Source organism: Sinocyclocheilus grahami, unplaced genomic scaffold (assembly GCF_001515645.1).
Source record: "Sinocyclocheilus grahami isolate Dianchi unplaced genomic scaffold, SAMN03320097.WGS_v1.1 scaffold311.1, whole genome shotgun sequence".
Taxonomy (NCBI): Eukaryota; Metazoa; Chordata; class Actinopteri; order Cypriniformes; family Cyprinidae; genus Sinocyclocheilus; species Sinocyclocheilus grahami.
The window spans coordinates 790,663-805,572 of NW_015505490.1; the positions used below are offsets into that span (position 1 = coordinate 790,663).

General features: G+C 37.1%; 1 protein-coding gene across 2 annotated transcripts in view; it reads left to right on the forward strand.

Annotated features, from left to right (window-relative positions):
* The window catches only part of LOC107601722 (rho guanine nucleotide exchange factor 12-like), an 80,140-nt gene extending 67,347 nt beyond the window's left edge, over positions 1-12,793 (forward strand). The window contains exons 24-40 of one of the 2 annotated variants that reach the window (XM_016293990.1): positions 225-367; positions 511-657; positions 738-823; positions 929-1,054; positions 3,521-3,635; positions 5,007-5,107; positions 5,517-5,594; positions 7,784-7,859; positions 7,942-8,109; positions 8,206-8,293; positions 8,381-8,458; positions 8,741-8,820; positions 8,908-9,093; positions 10,178-10,378; positions 10,532-10,752; positions 11,823-11,898; positions 12,011-12,793. In XM_016293990.1, coding sequence (XP_016149476.1) covers positions 225-367; positions 511-657; positions 738-823; positions 929-1,054; positions 3,521-3,635; positions 5,007-5,107; positions 5,517-5,594; positions 7,784-7,859; positions 7,942-8,109; positions 8,206-8,293; positions 8,381-8,458; positions 8,741-8,820; positions 8,908-9,093; positions 10,178-10,378; positions 10,532-10,752; positions 11,823-11,898; positions 12,011-12,021 — 1,981 coding nt within the window. In that variant the 3' untranslated portion in view covers positions 12,022-12,793. The remainder of the gene's footprint in view (positions 1-224; positions 368-510; positions 658-737; positions 824-928; positions 1,055-3,520; positions 3,636-5,006; positions 5,108-5,516; positions 5,595-7,783; positions 7,860-7,941; positions 8,110-8,205; positions 8,294-8,380; positions 8,459-8,740; positions 8,821-8,907; positions 9,094-10,177; positions 10,379-10,531; positions 10,753-11,822; positions 11,899-12,010) is intronic. The other variant, XM_016293991.1, reaches the window with a different exon arrangement.
* The last annotated feature ends 2,117 nt before the right edge of the window (positions 12,794-14,910 follow it).

Consider the following 14,910-nt stretch of genomic DNA (forward strand, 5'->3'; position numbering starts at 1 on the left):
ATACCAGTAGTTTCACAGTCTGACACAGTGCACAGTCTGACTAAAATGTTTTCAGTGTAACATTTTGCATAAAACTTGGTTAGAATAAAGTGTTAACCCTCCTTTTGAATGGCTTCCTGTGTGTATGCCCTTTTATTTTGCACTAACTCAAGTGCACATTCAGATAGAGTTACACATTGAGCTTAGTGAGAGTGTTAATCTATGTACCATCTCCTCCCTCACAGGTTTGAAGAGTTGCAGAGTGAGGATGATCAGGGGAGTGATGTTTACTCTGATGTTGATCCTCCAAACTGGCAGCAGGTGGTCGGGCGTGATGTTTTAGCAGGCCTGACGCCCCATGAGATCAAGAGACAAGAAGTCATTAATGGTACAATCTTTTCGCTTTCACTACATAAATCAGAGAGGTGTTCTTTAAATCTGTAGATTTAACATGCACAATGCATTGTTAGAGGTGTTGTTTTGGTTTTTGGTTTGTTTTGAAGTAACCCTCAGTTTGTTTGATGCTCTTAGAACTATTCTACACGGAGCGAGCCCACGTACGCATGCTGAAGGTCCTAGACAGTGTCTTCTACCAGAAACTCACCCGAGACAACATACTGCCCCCTGCTGACATCAAGAACATATTCACCAACCTGGAGGAAATCATCCAGTTACACAGTATGTTTGCTTCCGATACATTTTCTTTCGATAAACCGCCACATGTTTCACATCATGGCATCTGCGGTTTAAAATTCCAGTGAGGATAGCGGATCAAATGACAGCGATACGCAAGAAGAATGAGTCATCGGTCATCGATCACATAGGAGATGAGTTGCTGTCTTGGGTAAGGGCTCCTGTTTTGCTCATATCCTGTGGCCGTTGTGATAGGTCTTCTCTGAGTGATAAGACTCCCACCCACCCACAAATCCTCTGGCTTGTTGTTTTCTAGTTCAGTGGTGGAGAGGAGGAGAAGATCAAGCAAGCAGTGGGCACTTTCTGCAGTAACCAACCCTTCGCCCTGGAGCTCATCAAATCCCGGCAGAAGAAGGACCAGCGTTTCACCTCTTTCATACAGGTGGGTTGAGACTCCTCGCAAGCTGCAGGGCCGTGAGAGCTGCAGTTCACTCGAGAGAGACTGTGTTTGCGGCACTACAGATATACTGTTCAAAGGTTTGGGGTTAGTACGATGTTTCAAATTCTTTTGAAAGATGTTTTTATGCTCATCAACACTGCATTTATTTCATTTTAAAAAAATGTTTTATTAAAAATTGGGTTACTACAATTAATAAATAGCTGTTTTCTGTTTTAATGTATTTTTAAATGTAATTTTAAAATGCTGAATTTTCAGCAGCCATTACTCCAGTCTTCAGTGTCACATGATCCTTCAGAAATCACTCTAATATGCTGATTTGATTGATGCTCAAGTAACATTTTTTATTATTATCACTAGTGGTGAAAACAAGGTTTCAACACTTTTTTTTGCTGCGTAATATTTTTGTGGAAACTGTGATGCATTTTTTTCAGTATTGTTTAATAGAAAGTTAAAAAGAACAAAGTTTTTTTGAAATAGAAATATTTTGTTACATTATATCTTTTACTGTCACTTTTGATCAGTTTGATGCATTCCTGCTGAATGAAACTACTAATTCCTTTAAAAAAAAAAATCTTAATGACCCCAAACTTTTGAATGGTAGTGTACATTTGCATTTTTACAGAGTTGTTTTAATTTTTCTTGTTTAGGGCTGTCAAAGTTAATGTGTTGATGCATGTGATTAATTAAATAATGCTGGTAGCAGATTTATTCACTTGACAACATTCACCGTTTCATTCTGTTTTATATAGGCCTATATTCTTTTAGGAGGAACAGAATGTGTTAATGTATCAACTTGATTTGCAATTAATTACTTCTAATTACATTTTAATAAATTGACAGCCCTACAAATTTTACAGCAAATGGCAGGTTTGCTGTGGTGATACGGTGTTACAGCAGAAGAGATGCTTATCTAAATAAAGTAATCTCTGAATTGTTAATAGTATCAGCTTTGCCTGGCAGCCAAACATTAGAGAAAACGGAAGGCAAAAGAGATTTTGTTTCATTGGAGCTTTATTTGTAGGATATAGTGTAGAATTTGCTTATCTTGGAGATAAGAGTTTATGAACCTTATGCAGATGTATTTGTGTGGAGCCTTGGGAGTGTTGAGAGCTTGTGTTTGTCTCTGCACCGTTTCTGTCTTGGAAGTAGAAGTGGATGCAGGGAACACAGAGAGTAACACTTAAGATTTAACAACCTTTCCACATACACTGCATTTTCTGAAATCAACCGCGCTAATCTCTCCATTGAGAAAACTAGTGTGTAAGCACTAGAACATAAAGGTGTAATAAAAATGTCAAATCCTCATTGTGCATTTGAGGTGTATATTAGTTCAAATGTAGCTTTTCCTCATTTTACAGAAGCAGTTCACCCCAAATTGCCGTAGGTTACTCACCTCCATGTTGTTCCAAATCCATTTGACTGACTTTCTTCTGTGGAACAGAAAAGGACATAGTTAGGAGAATGTTCACACTGCTCTTTTCATGCATTGAAAATTAATAGCAACTAGTGAGAGCTGAGGTGAAGGGGGAACATTTTCAGTGAATAATGACTCACTTCAGTCTGTTCCTCACACAAAGCCTCAATATGACCTCAAAAGACATGTATAGCGCAATATTAGCTTGGCCACTTTTATAATAATTTTATGGAGCCATTTTGAATTGGTCAGCATTCACTTTAAATTGTATGGAAGTGTTATTTTAGTATTATTTATACATACTATTATAGAATTCATTAGTATTTTGAATTTGGTTTTAATTTTAATTTTAAATTTAGTTTTAGTAATTGTATGTGCTTTTGCTTTTAATAGATTTTCTGTATTTCAATTTTTATTTCAGTGTTAGTTTCATTAATTTTAGCACTTCAGTTATCATTTCTTAAAAAAAAGTGAGTTTTTTTTTTTTTTTTTACTCTAAATTGTCATCGAATATTTATATTATTTATTTCTGCTTTATTTTAATTAACAAAAGTTATTTTTAATAGCTTTAGTTAATAATGACAAGTCTGGTATAGAAAAGAGCAGCATGAACATTCTGCCTAACATCTCGTCTTGTCATCTAAGCAAAAATCATACAGGTTTGGAACAAGATGAGAGTGAATAAATGATGACAGTATATTAATTTTTGATTAAACTATCCCTTTGATGGACGACATGAAGATGTTTGTGAGTGAGGTGACAGTATATTTACACATTTCAGAGGTGTTTTTGTGGTTGTTCTCCAAGATGTTAGTGATTCCAGTTACCTTGCTGATAAATCACAGTATTGTGACTTGCAGAGGATTACTTTCTCACTTGAGTGAAGGATAAAACCCACACTGAAGTGTGTTATTCATGATGTTGGAGACTCTTGATAACAAAAAATATGCAAAAGATTAGGGAGGATTTTGTTGTGGATTTGCACGTACTGTTGTCCTCAATTTCTTGTTTGATTGTCTCTGCACCATCTGCAGGAGGCTGAAAGCAATCGACTGTGTCGACGATTACAGCTTAAGGACATCATCCCTGCAGAGATGCAGAGGTTCACAAAGTACCCCTTACTGATGGACAACATTGTTAAGCACACAGGTATTCTCCTCCTTCATGCATCCAGGCCTCCTTTAGTCTGTTTTATGCATCGTTTGCACTAAGATTTACATTATAGTTAAATGAATGCTTGTTTTATACCATATTTAATCCAAATTCACAAAATAATTAAGAACAAAATGGCTACGGTTAAGATTGACATCCAAGTTTACTACCAGGTGTGACTCCTGTTCTTCTGTGCATTTAAAACAGTTGGAGAACGAAAGAAAACATCTGTTCTGTAATTTTGTGTAACCCGAAAGGGGTTGTCAAGCATAGCATTGCTGATTGACAGCTAAAAATAATTTGTGACACTCGCCTCATGCCATAGGTATGTCAGTGATGTGACAGACAGCCAGTTGTCGACAGGAAAAACCAAACTTATTAAAAATTCAGTTGTGAGTCCTGAAAATTTTAAGGAAGTCACTTCCGTTATTGAATGTTGGCCATCTTTTTCATAACTCTGCATAAGACCTCAAGACAACCGTTATTTTCAACACTGATAAGAAGACATGAAGAAATGTTTTCATGAGCAGCAAAGCAGTATATCAGAAATCAGAATGATTTCTGAACGGTCATGTGACACCAAAAACTGGAGTAATGACTGCTGAAAATTCAGCTTTGCCATCAGTTATAAATTACAGTTTAAAATATATATATAAAACATATATATATATATTTCTATATATTTTTTAATTGAAATAATATAAATTTTTTAAATAAAACAAATTATTTATTAACATTCATACAAATGTGAAGCGGGTTTTTTTTTTTTTTTTTACAAAACTATATTCAGATATTGTTCTTACTGCTTATTGTATGTGTTGTAATTTTTTAAGATATTTTTATTTTCCATCTAATTTTTTTTCACAGATCCCCATCACCACCTTGTAATCCCTACATTTTGGGGGAAATGAAGGATTCATTCTTGAAATATATGTAGGAGTGTATATGTTTTTTATCAAATAAGAAGTCAGAACCTCACCTTTATTGTGTTAGCTGTTCAAAAAGCGTTTGCTGGCTGGACACCAACCATTAGTAAATTAGAGCTATGCCAGCTCTTAAATCCCCATTATTATTCTGAAATGTTCTGAAGGGGGAACCGCACACTTTCAAAGTGTCTCACATTATTTGGCAGACGTGTTAAATTATGTCTCTCTTGGCATTGTCAGAGAAAGGCAATAAATGTAAAGTATAACTAGTGATTAAGGAGGAGGTGATTCTCCTCATATTCATCGGCACTTGGCAATAGTCTCAGCGGTGGGCACTAGAGGAAATAGAGGGCACTTGGCTGGCCAGGATGTTCTTAAAGAGTTGATTAGTCTCTTCTTGAAACGTGTGTGCGTGTACGCTATGTATCTTCTTTACCGACAGATGAGTCAGAGGAGAAAGACAAAGTGAGACGAGCAGCCGAATGCTGTCGACACATTCTCAGCCACATCAACCAGTCAGTGAAGGAGTCAGAGAATAAACAGGTAAGCAGTGCAACTCTCTCTCGGTTTGGCAGACAGCCCAAGGTAGGCAGACTTTATAGCCTCAGGTCAGCCTAAAGGAAAGACTGAAAAACCAAAACATAATGATTGTCAGTGTTCATCTTTAGGTTGAAAGCTTCCAGGTCTTCTAGCCCTGAAAATGCTCTTAGAGTAGAAACGGGATGATCCAACCTTCTGTAAACTGCTGGAGATCATTCATAAGAAAATTCATTAAAAAGAGGCCAGCTAGGAAAATCTAATATTTTCCTGCATCTACAGTGCATTTCTTAAAGGACTGCCACTTTAAAGTTTTTTTTTTGTTTGTTTTTGTGGTGGTGGCTAAAATCATAAGAGGTCAGACAATGTTAATGGATTCCTTAGCATAAATATGTATTTTGTTTGTGTCCCACAGAGACTGGAGGACTACCAGAGACGGCTGGACCTCTCTTCCCTCAAGCAGAGCGAGAACCCCATGATCTCGGAGTTCAAGGTTAGTGCTAATCATACAGATTTGTCAAGCTTTTTTCCTGGAAAACAGTGTTCGAGGAGCAGAGAATAGCAGGGTATCCCACCAGTTTTTCTGTCATGCGGTTCAACGTCAGTCATATTTGTGTGTCTGATTCATTTTTAGGAAGATATTACACCCCGCGTCTAGGGAAAGAAAGGGGCATAATGAAGATAGAGTTGGTGCTGGATTCCCAACAAGTTAAAGGAATAATCACTCCGGTCGGGGACCAAACAATCACACCATTCACGGGAACCAGAAACGATTAGATTTATTAAAGGTTATGAGTGAAACATGAAGAGCATCTCTTCGGGGTGGCCACAGGCCAACATAACAAACAAAAAGGAGACTAATTGTCAGAGGAAGGCAATAAATGTAAAGTATAACTAGCGATTAAGGAGGAGGTAATTCTCCTCATATTCATCGGCACTTGGCAATAGTCTCAGCGGTGGGCACTAGAGGAAATAGAGGGCACTTGGCTGGCCAGGATGTTCTTAAAGAGTTGATTAGTCTCTTCTTGAAACGTGTGTGCGTGTACGCTATGTATCTTCTTTACCGACAGATGAGTCAGAGGAGAAAGACAAAGTGAGACGAGCAGCCGAATGCTGTCGACACATTCTCAGCCACATCAACCAGTCAGTGAAGGAGTCAGAGAATAAACAGGTAAGCAGTGCAACTCTCTCTCGGTTTGGCAGACAGCCCAAGGTAGGCAGACTTTATAGCCTCAGGTCAGCCTAAAGGAAAGACTGAAAAACCAAAACATAATGATTGTCAGTGTTCATCTTTAGGTTGAAAGCTTCCAGGTCTTCTAGCCCTGAAAATGCTCTTAGAGTAGAAACGGGATGATCCAACCTTCTGTAAACTGCTGGAGATCATTCATAAGAAAATTCATTAAAAAGAGGCCAGCTAGGAAAATCTAATATTTTCCTGCATCTACAGTGCATTTCTTAAAGGACTGCCACTTTAAAGTTTTTTTTTTGTTTGTTTTTGTGGTGGTGGCTAAAATCATAAGAGGTCAGACAATGTTAATGGATTCCTTAGCATAAATATGTATTTTGTTTGTGTCCCACAGAGACTGGAGGACTACCAGAGACGGCTGGACCTCTCTTCCCTCAAGCAGAGCGAGAACCCCATGATCTCGGAGTTCAAGGTTAGTGCTAATCATACAGATTTGTCAAGCTTTTTTCCTGGAAAACAGTGTTCGAGGAGCAGAGAATAGCAGGGTATCCCACCAGTTTTTCTGTCATGCGGTTCAACGTCAGTCATATTTGTGTGTCTGATTCATTTTTAGGAAGATATTACACCCCGCGTCTAGGGAAAGAAAGGGGCATAATGAAGATAGAGTTGGTGCTGGATTCCCAACAAGTTAAAGGAATAATCACTCCGGTCGGGGACCAAACAATCACACCATTCACGGGAACCAAAAACGGTTAGATTTATTAAAGGTTATGAGTGAAACATGAAGAGCATCTCTTCGGGGTGGCCACAGGCCAACATAACAAACAAAAAGGAGACTAGAACAAAAAAAGAGAAATTAAATAACCTAGACAATTTATAAAATAAAAAAACAGCCAGCTTACCTAACTTTCTAACCAAAAACAAAGCCCAAACGAATTCACAAAAGAAAATGGGCAGGACACCCCTACGCTCTGTTTCACATGGTGAGAAGTTTTAGTCACACCAGCAGGTGTTAAACATTAGTTTGGCCTCCGGCCGGAGGAGGAATCCAGGAGCTCTGAACCCGTTTGTGTTCGCACCAACAATGAGCTCCCCGACAGGTGGCAAGCGGCTTCCTTAAAAGACTCCGCCTTAATAGAACGACCAATTATGCGCCGACACCACAGCATCATGCAACCTATGAGAGAGCAGACCAAAGAGGAGAGCAAGAGAGAAACAACAAAAATAATTATCAAATAAACGGTCGTAACCGAAGACAACATCTTGAGGAGCTCAAATCTAATTGTATATTTCTTCAGACAGATAAAAATGTTTATTAATTCAATAATATGTGGCATTCACTTTGCAAAATGTCAGTGTAAACCAATCGATCCACATAAGGATCAGATTTGAAAAGCAAATCTAAATAAGGTGCTGTGTGATTAAAACTAGTGATTCCTTTCTAGTAACAACTAGGATTTTAAGAATGCGAGTTACTCATTCTTTTCTTATCACAGAACCTGGATCTCACTAAAAGGAAGATGGTACATGAGGGTCCTCTGTCCTGGAAGATTAACAAAGACAAAACTATTGGTAAGCCACTGCTCTCAAACTAGCCAAAAACTTGCTTTTTTTAATGATTGTTTTATAACACTGGTGTCTGTTCTTGTGTCAGAGCTGTATGCTTTACTCCTGGAAGACATCCTGGTGTTGATGCAGAAGCAGGACGAGCGTTTAATTCTCAGGTGTCACAGCAAGAACCTCGCAGGAACGGCTGACACAAAACACATATTCAGTCCCATCATCAAACTCAGCACTGTGCTGGTGCGCTCCGTGGCGACAGGTGAGCGTCTGACTTCTCATTTGTCAAAAGCACACACTCTCCCCACATATATTTAAAGAATGAATCCTTATGGGGTTCCTTTATTTCCCCAAACAGATAACAGATCATTCTTTGTGATCTCCATGTCCAAAAACGGAGCTCAGATTTATGAGCTGATGGCCCAAACAGTGTCCGAGCAGAGAATGTGAGTTCTCGTCACTTCTCTCCTTCTCATGTTTCTGCTGTCCACTACTCTCGTTTATTGAGCAGCGTTAATTGTCTTTCATATCAGATGGCAACAGCAGATTGCTCAAAGGGCAGATGTTATGAACGCCAAACCCCACAGCGTCATTCCTTTGCCTCAGCACGAGTGAGTTCCTCTCTACTTGCTGCTGATCTAAGCTTAATGCCGTTTTTGAAAAATTGCTAAATTATGTTCATGCAATATAAAAATGGTTTATAACTTTGTTTACATTATCATAGTTATAGTTATACATATTTATATTTAATGTAATAATTTAGAACATTTTTATGTTTGATTTTTTTCATAGTCTTGGACTGAGAGTCAAATCTATGCATAAAATGCATTTGAAAGTAGCATATATAAACCATATAGGCCTGTACGTTACATAACTGTTCGTTTGTGTTCTAGTGGTGACAGAGACAGTGTCGAGTTAAGCAAGCCCAACAAAGGCTCTGAACGGATCTCCACAGGAAGCATCCAGTCCACAGGTAGCTGTGCATGTACAAACGCTTCTCTTATTGTGAAAGTGTTGATTGCCACCATACTCAACCCGAGCCTTCATCATCTGTCCTCAGAGAAAGACAGTGAATTTTCGCCCACGGCAGCCCTGCGGGATTGTGTCCCTGACACCAGCCCTGGGGAAGAGGACCAGGTCCCGAGAGCTGGCAGGGATGGCTCGTATCTGGACTCTGAGCTCTTGAACGGCAGGGACGCAGACTCTCTGTCCTGCTCGTCTAAAGCAGATGAGGCCCTTAAAACCTGTAAGACTGTGTTTGAACTGCATTAGCTTATGAACACATCACTTTTGTGTTTTATTTTTGACCACTTGAAATAATAAATGTGAAATAATTATTTACATAATAAATTGTGTCTGCCAAACATCTTAACAATGCCAGATACCATGAGTTAAGGCTACTGTGCCCGTTTGTTTTGGCTTCTGCTCAGCATTGGGAGGCAATTGTCTGTGTGCCTGCCAACTCAAGAAACTGACAATTCAGACTTATTCATTTTCCAATTGTCTTTTAATTAGTTTAGTATCTAACAATAGAAGACTTTTAAGATCTTGTGCACTTTTGCTTCCTAATGAGATTAATTTCTGCTGAAAACAACAAATATGTGAACTTGGGATCATATGCATTTTTATATGATGCTTTTTGTATGAGGTCAACATGGGTCTTTTGGTATCTGAGCATCATGTTGGGATGCAGTTTGTTTAATTAATGGGAAATCTAACGCCGCTCCACATGTTGTTTTAGTAAACCGATTAAAAAATCGCTGTGGTGTATTCATGCTCTAATATGTTCCAGTAAATCCATAGATAGGTGCATATTACTTTTTTTTGTTAAAGGGATAGTCCACCCCAAAATATTGGTAACCAAACACTTTTGGGTCCTATTTACTTTCATTGTATGGACAAAAAAATACAATGGAAGTCAATAGGAACCAAAAGTGTTTGCTACCAACATTCTTCAAATTATCTTTTTGTCCTCTACAGAAAAAAAAATCATACAAGTTTGGAATGACATGAGGCAAATTATGACAGAATTACATTTTTGGGTGGACTGTCCCTTTAATTAAGCACGTTTATCATAATTCCTGTTGTAACAGTTTGTTGCAGCACTAATTCAACATCAATGTAAATTTATCAAATAATTTAGACAATGTTTGTGAGCAATTAAGCCAGCTCAATTAAAACATCTGAATCAGATTTATAACATCAGTTATAAATGGGGTCTCAGTATCACACTTGTCCTGTATGTTGTGTTATATGAGTCTTCATTTCAGGTTGTTTTGAGGTAGTGTATCATTTACTAAGATCTGTGTACACATGATTGTCTTTTTCAGTGGCGGCGCTGAAGCAGGTGCTGGTGACTCAGCTGATGGCTCAGGATGAGGGTGAGCAATTGGGCAGATCGGCCGGCAATCGTCTCCTCAGGACCACCTCTCTACGCACACCGGTGGAGCACAGCTCCACTCGCACCCAAAGTCGAGCTCAGGACTACACCTCTGGAGATACGGGTTTCTACGAGTGCCCAGAGGACTACGGTGAGTGTTTGACCAGGAAACTTACTGTTTTGTGGTAATACTGGTTGATACGGAGAAGTGGGCTGGAAAAAATGGTGTCAAGATGTGGAACTGCAGGTAGTAATCTTGCTCCAAAATCCCGGTGTTCCGGCTGATCGTAGTTGTGCTTTTCAGCAGCTTACCTGGTTCTGGAGGGGTACGGTGGGCCAGGCGAGAGCAGTACAGATGACGATATTCAGGTCCGGAGAAAGGAGTCGAGTTTGGCCCACAGCTGTGCTGCTGACTCGGGCATCAGCCTCAAGTTCTCCTCACCCTCCTCTGGCAGCACGTCTCGCCTCAGCAGACAGGTCCTCTCACATCTACGCTGCCTGCAGGCCAACCTCAGCCACCTCAAGGTCTGTCTGCTCTTACCACTCTTTGAATTTAAGGGCTCCACAAAATATTCACAATATACTCAGGATTGTTTTGTTGGCTATATAAAATGTGATCTTGATTATTTTAATGCATTTTTTGAGGCCATTAGACTAGTTTTGTCATTTGGGAGTGTCAGGTTTTCTTAGTGTTAATTTTTTACTAAATGTTATTTTTATAGTTCATAGATTTGTATCCACTATACTGGATTTTTATGACTGATACAGATCATTTTTGTCTAATAACTGATATGCAGAAGTAATTAAAAAATGTTTGTTTACAATTTTGTAATATATATATATATATATATAGACGCATTTTTTGAGGCCATTAGACTAGTTTTGTCATTTGGGAGTGTCAGGTTTTCTTAGTGTTAATTTTTTACTAAATGTTATTTTTATAGTTCATAGATTTGTATCCACTATACTGGATTTTTATCAGATAAACAGATCATTTTTGTCTAATAACTGATATGCAGAAGTAATTAAAAAATTTTTGTTTACAATTTTGTAATATATATATATATATATAGACAAAATGTGTGTATATATTATAAAATGAAATCAAATAAATCATATTTATTATTTATTAATGATTAATGTTAATTATTTTATATTTATATATAAATTATATATATATATTCATTTAATAATACAATTTAATTAATTAATTTATTAATAATACAATTATTAAATTATATACATTTAAAAATAATTTATTGTTAATGATTTCTTAATAGATATTATATACATGTATTTAAAAAAAAATGTATGTATAATTAATAATACATATACATTTTATCCCTTTTTTAATTTCTCATTTGAGAACTGGCTGTTTGAAAAAATAGGTAATTATCCAAATAATATATAAAATAACTTCACCATTGAATACTGTTGTTTGGTGCTAGAAAGCCACCAGATGTTGCAATTTATTTCTGAACTTGATATTAAAGAAATAGTTTTTTGACGTTTATAGACTGATTATTAATGTTTCTATACTTTTAAGCTTTTTAAGCCTCAAGTAATTTGAGTAATAACTTAGTAATGCTTTTCAGGAAATGGAAACCAAGTATTATAATCTACTTCGCCAAAGGCCTGTTGGGTCAACAGCAGATACGGATGAGAGCAGAGGTAACGTGAACACCACAGTGACTGCTAAACATTTCAAATCTAACAGCCTTTGACACTGAGTTTCTGTTTCAGGATTATTCCATCATTCTACTCTGTCTTATTCCTCCCACAGATAAGAAATAGAGTGGCAGAAGTTCTGGCTCCTGTGATGATGGGGGCATCGCTTCTATCCATAACATGTCTTCCTCACTGCTGAACACCTCCATCCAAAAATGAGGGGAATATTCTAACAAGGCCTCTCGCTTCTGCCAGAACTCGTCAATTAGGGAAGACGGACTGTCTCCTCTCAGCCTTACCTGTCCCGAGTACATGTCCTCATTCCAGCGAACGTGGGCAGCCCAGTCTCTTCTCCTTCCCCAGCAGCCCTCGCTAAAGAAAGGAGAACTATACCAAAATGTACAAAGCTGTTTAGAAAATATATAAGTTGAGAAAGGATTTTTTTTAACTAATAATGTATTAAGTTGTTTTCTTTTTTAAATCCCAAGATGTATTTATTTTTCTTTTTAGTGTTTTCCATGTTTCTGGCATGCTTTTGGCTGTTGAAACTCTTAAGCTGTCTGTCGCTGTAGGCTTCAGTGTGACTGGACAGGGCGAGCGCTCCAGAATTCAGACTCTTTTCTCCCTCACAATTCTTATGCATGGAAGCCCAAGTCTGTGCAGTACATAAAGAGAAGTTTTTGCTCAAGGCCTCTTTCAGTTACTCCAGCCATCTGACATTCCTCCCAGAGACCTGGACTGATTCATGTGCCCGCGAGACCCTCCTGCTGAGATGAAGAGTGGATGGAGCTCAGGCTCTCTTGGTCTGCAGCTACATTTTGATGACTGCAAAAAGAGAAGATTTGCCATCAAGTTTGAAGGTGATGCAAAACCTGGAAATAAAGATGCAATGACAAAACCTTTGTACTGATCCGTTTGGCTTCCGGTTTTTTAAATGCAGGCACCCTAGTGAGTATATGTGCTGGAATGTGACCCAGAATGGGAATTCAAGTAAACTTGTCAATCAAAACTGCATATGCATATTGTTTGAAAACAAAATCACTCTTAAAAAGGAACAGCCAAGTTTTATTGAAAAATGAATGGATGTCCAGTTTTGATTGTCCTTTAACATGGACAAGAGCTTCTGGCAAGTTCCTCCTCAGGAGTTCAGAAATAATGTGTGATTTCGGTCAGAAAAAAATGGTCGAGCAGTTTCATATTTCTTTATCTTGACAACAAGACAGGAAGCTTTTTTTGCGTTGGTGCTATTAAATGGAGAATAAAGAATGCGAGCATAATTAATGCTCTTAATTATGTGCTGCCACAGAGAATGATTGGAAATGTAGTTTGTTTTTGAAGTCGTGCGAGCCTGCCTCCTCATAAACCAGCTAAATGAGTTGTGTTTTCTGGCAGGCTTTATCGTTATTCCTCATCAAGTGTACACAAACTAAATTGTACAGTCATCATTCACAGTTACAACGTTTTATGATCAATACCAATTTGCTTTTGCCATGATTCTTTCCTTGACGCACCCAGACTGTTGGTGTGATGAATCTTTATAGTACTTTCTGCGAGTGATTTTGGAGTAAAGGCTTGTGCAACCCGGCACTCAAAGTCTTTAAAATCATACATAAATATTTTAACAAAATAATTGTATTTTGTTTAGGATAGTAAGTAAATCTATAATAATATGAGAGAACATAACTTCCTAAATACGATGTGCTAATCTCAACTGTAAGCCCTTGGGCTGTTTACTGTTGCTATGGTTCTCTCTTCATGTGATTGTGAATATTTAGTGCTATATGAAAACAGTCTAGGGGATTAAATCGGATGTTTCATCACGATATGATCTGACAGATTCTCCTCGCCAGAGATTCAATATTTGCCAATACCTCAAAACATGGCATGATACGATTATGATTTGATTAGATTCAGGGGCCTGAGATCGATATATCACTATTAACCTACTATTATTATGTGCCCTGTTTTACACAACCAGATAAACCTTTTTATTCATTTACAAATGCAACCAAAATACAACTTGACATTTAATTGAAAATTGTAAATTCCAATTGGGACATACAGACTACAGTTACCTTTTTATTGATTACATGATTATTTATTCACATAATAGCAATAAATTATTTATAATTTATTGATTCTCCTTATCTTTTCTGTTTCATCTTTTACATTGTCCTTTCTAAAACAGCCTGCTGCTTATATACATTCAGTTCTTCCAGTTTTGTGGACATTCACATGAAACCCAGTCACGAGTCAGGTGGATAATTACAGAGGCCACACAAAGCATTTGAACACTGGATATACAAAAATCATTTCAGTTTGAAGTGTTTCCACAACATTTCAACAATGCATCAGCTATTTATCACAAATATTTAACAACTGCCATTTTTTTTTATTACTTTGGAAGGATTTGTCTTTAAAACATTAATACACAAAATCACATTATTTCTTATTAACATGTAATGCAGGGATTCCCAAACCTTTTTGTCAGTCGAACGTCTTTCACCTAATCAATTTACTTGAGAGTAATAAGGTAATAATAGGTAATAAGTTAATAAAAACACACATTTGCATGTTCTTTGAAGTTGGTTAACGGTTCATTTTAAAATAATTTATTTTAGTTTTGATTTAATTAACTATTAGCTTCATGTTTAATGCACTTCATGTTGTTAACATCAAATGGAATATATTTTCTTTTTATATTTTTATATCGATATGTTACAAAATGATCCTATTTAAATCAATAAAATAAGAAAGTTAGATCAAAAAGTAATCCGATTATATTACCTAAAATGTGTAATGTAACAGATTATGTTAAAAACATTAATACACAAAATCACATTATTTCTTATTAACATGTAATGCAGGGATTCCCAAACCTTTTTGTCAGTCGAACGTCTTTCACCTAATCAATTTACTTGAGAGTAATAAGGTAATAATAGGTAATAAGTTAATAAAAACACACATTTGCATGTTCTTTGAAGTTGGTTAACGGTTCATTTTAAAATAATTTAT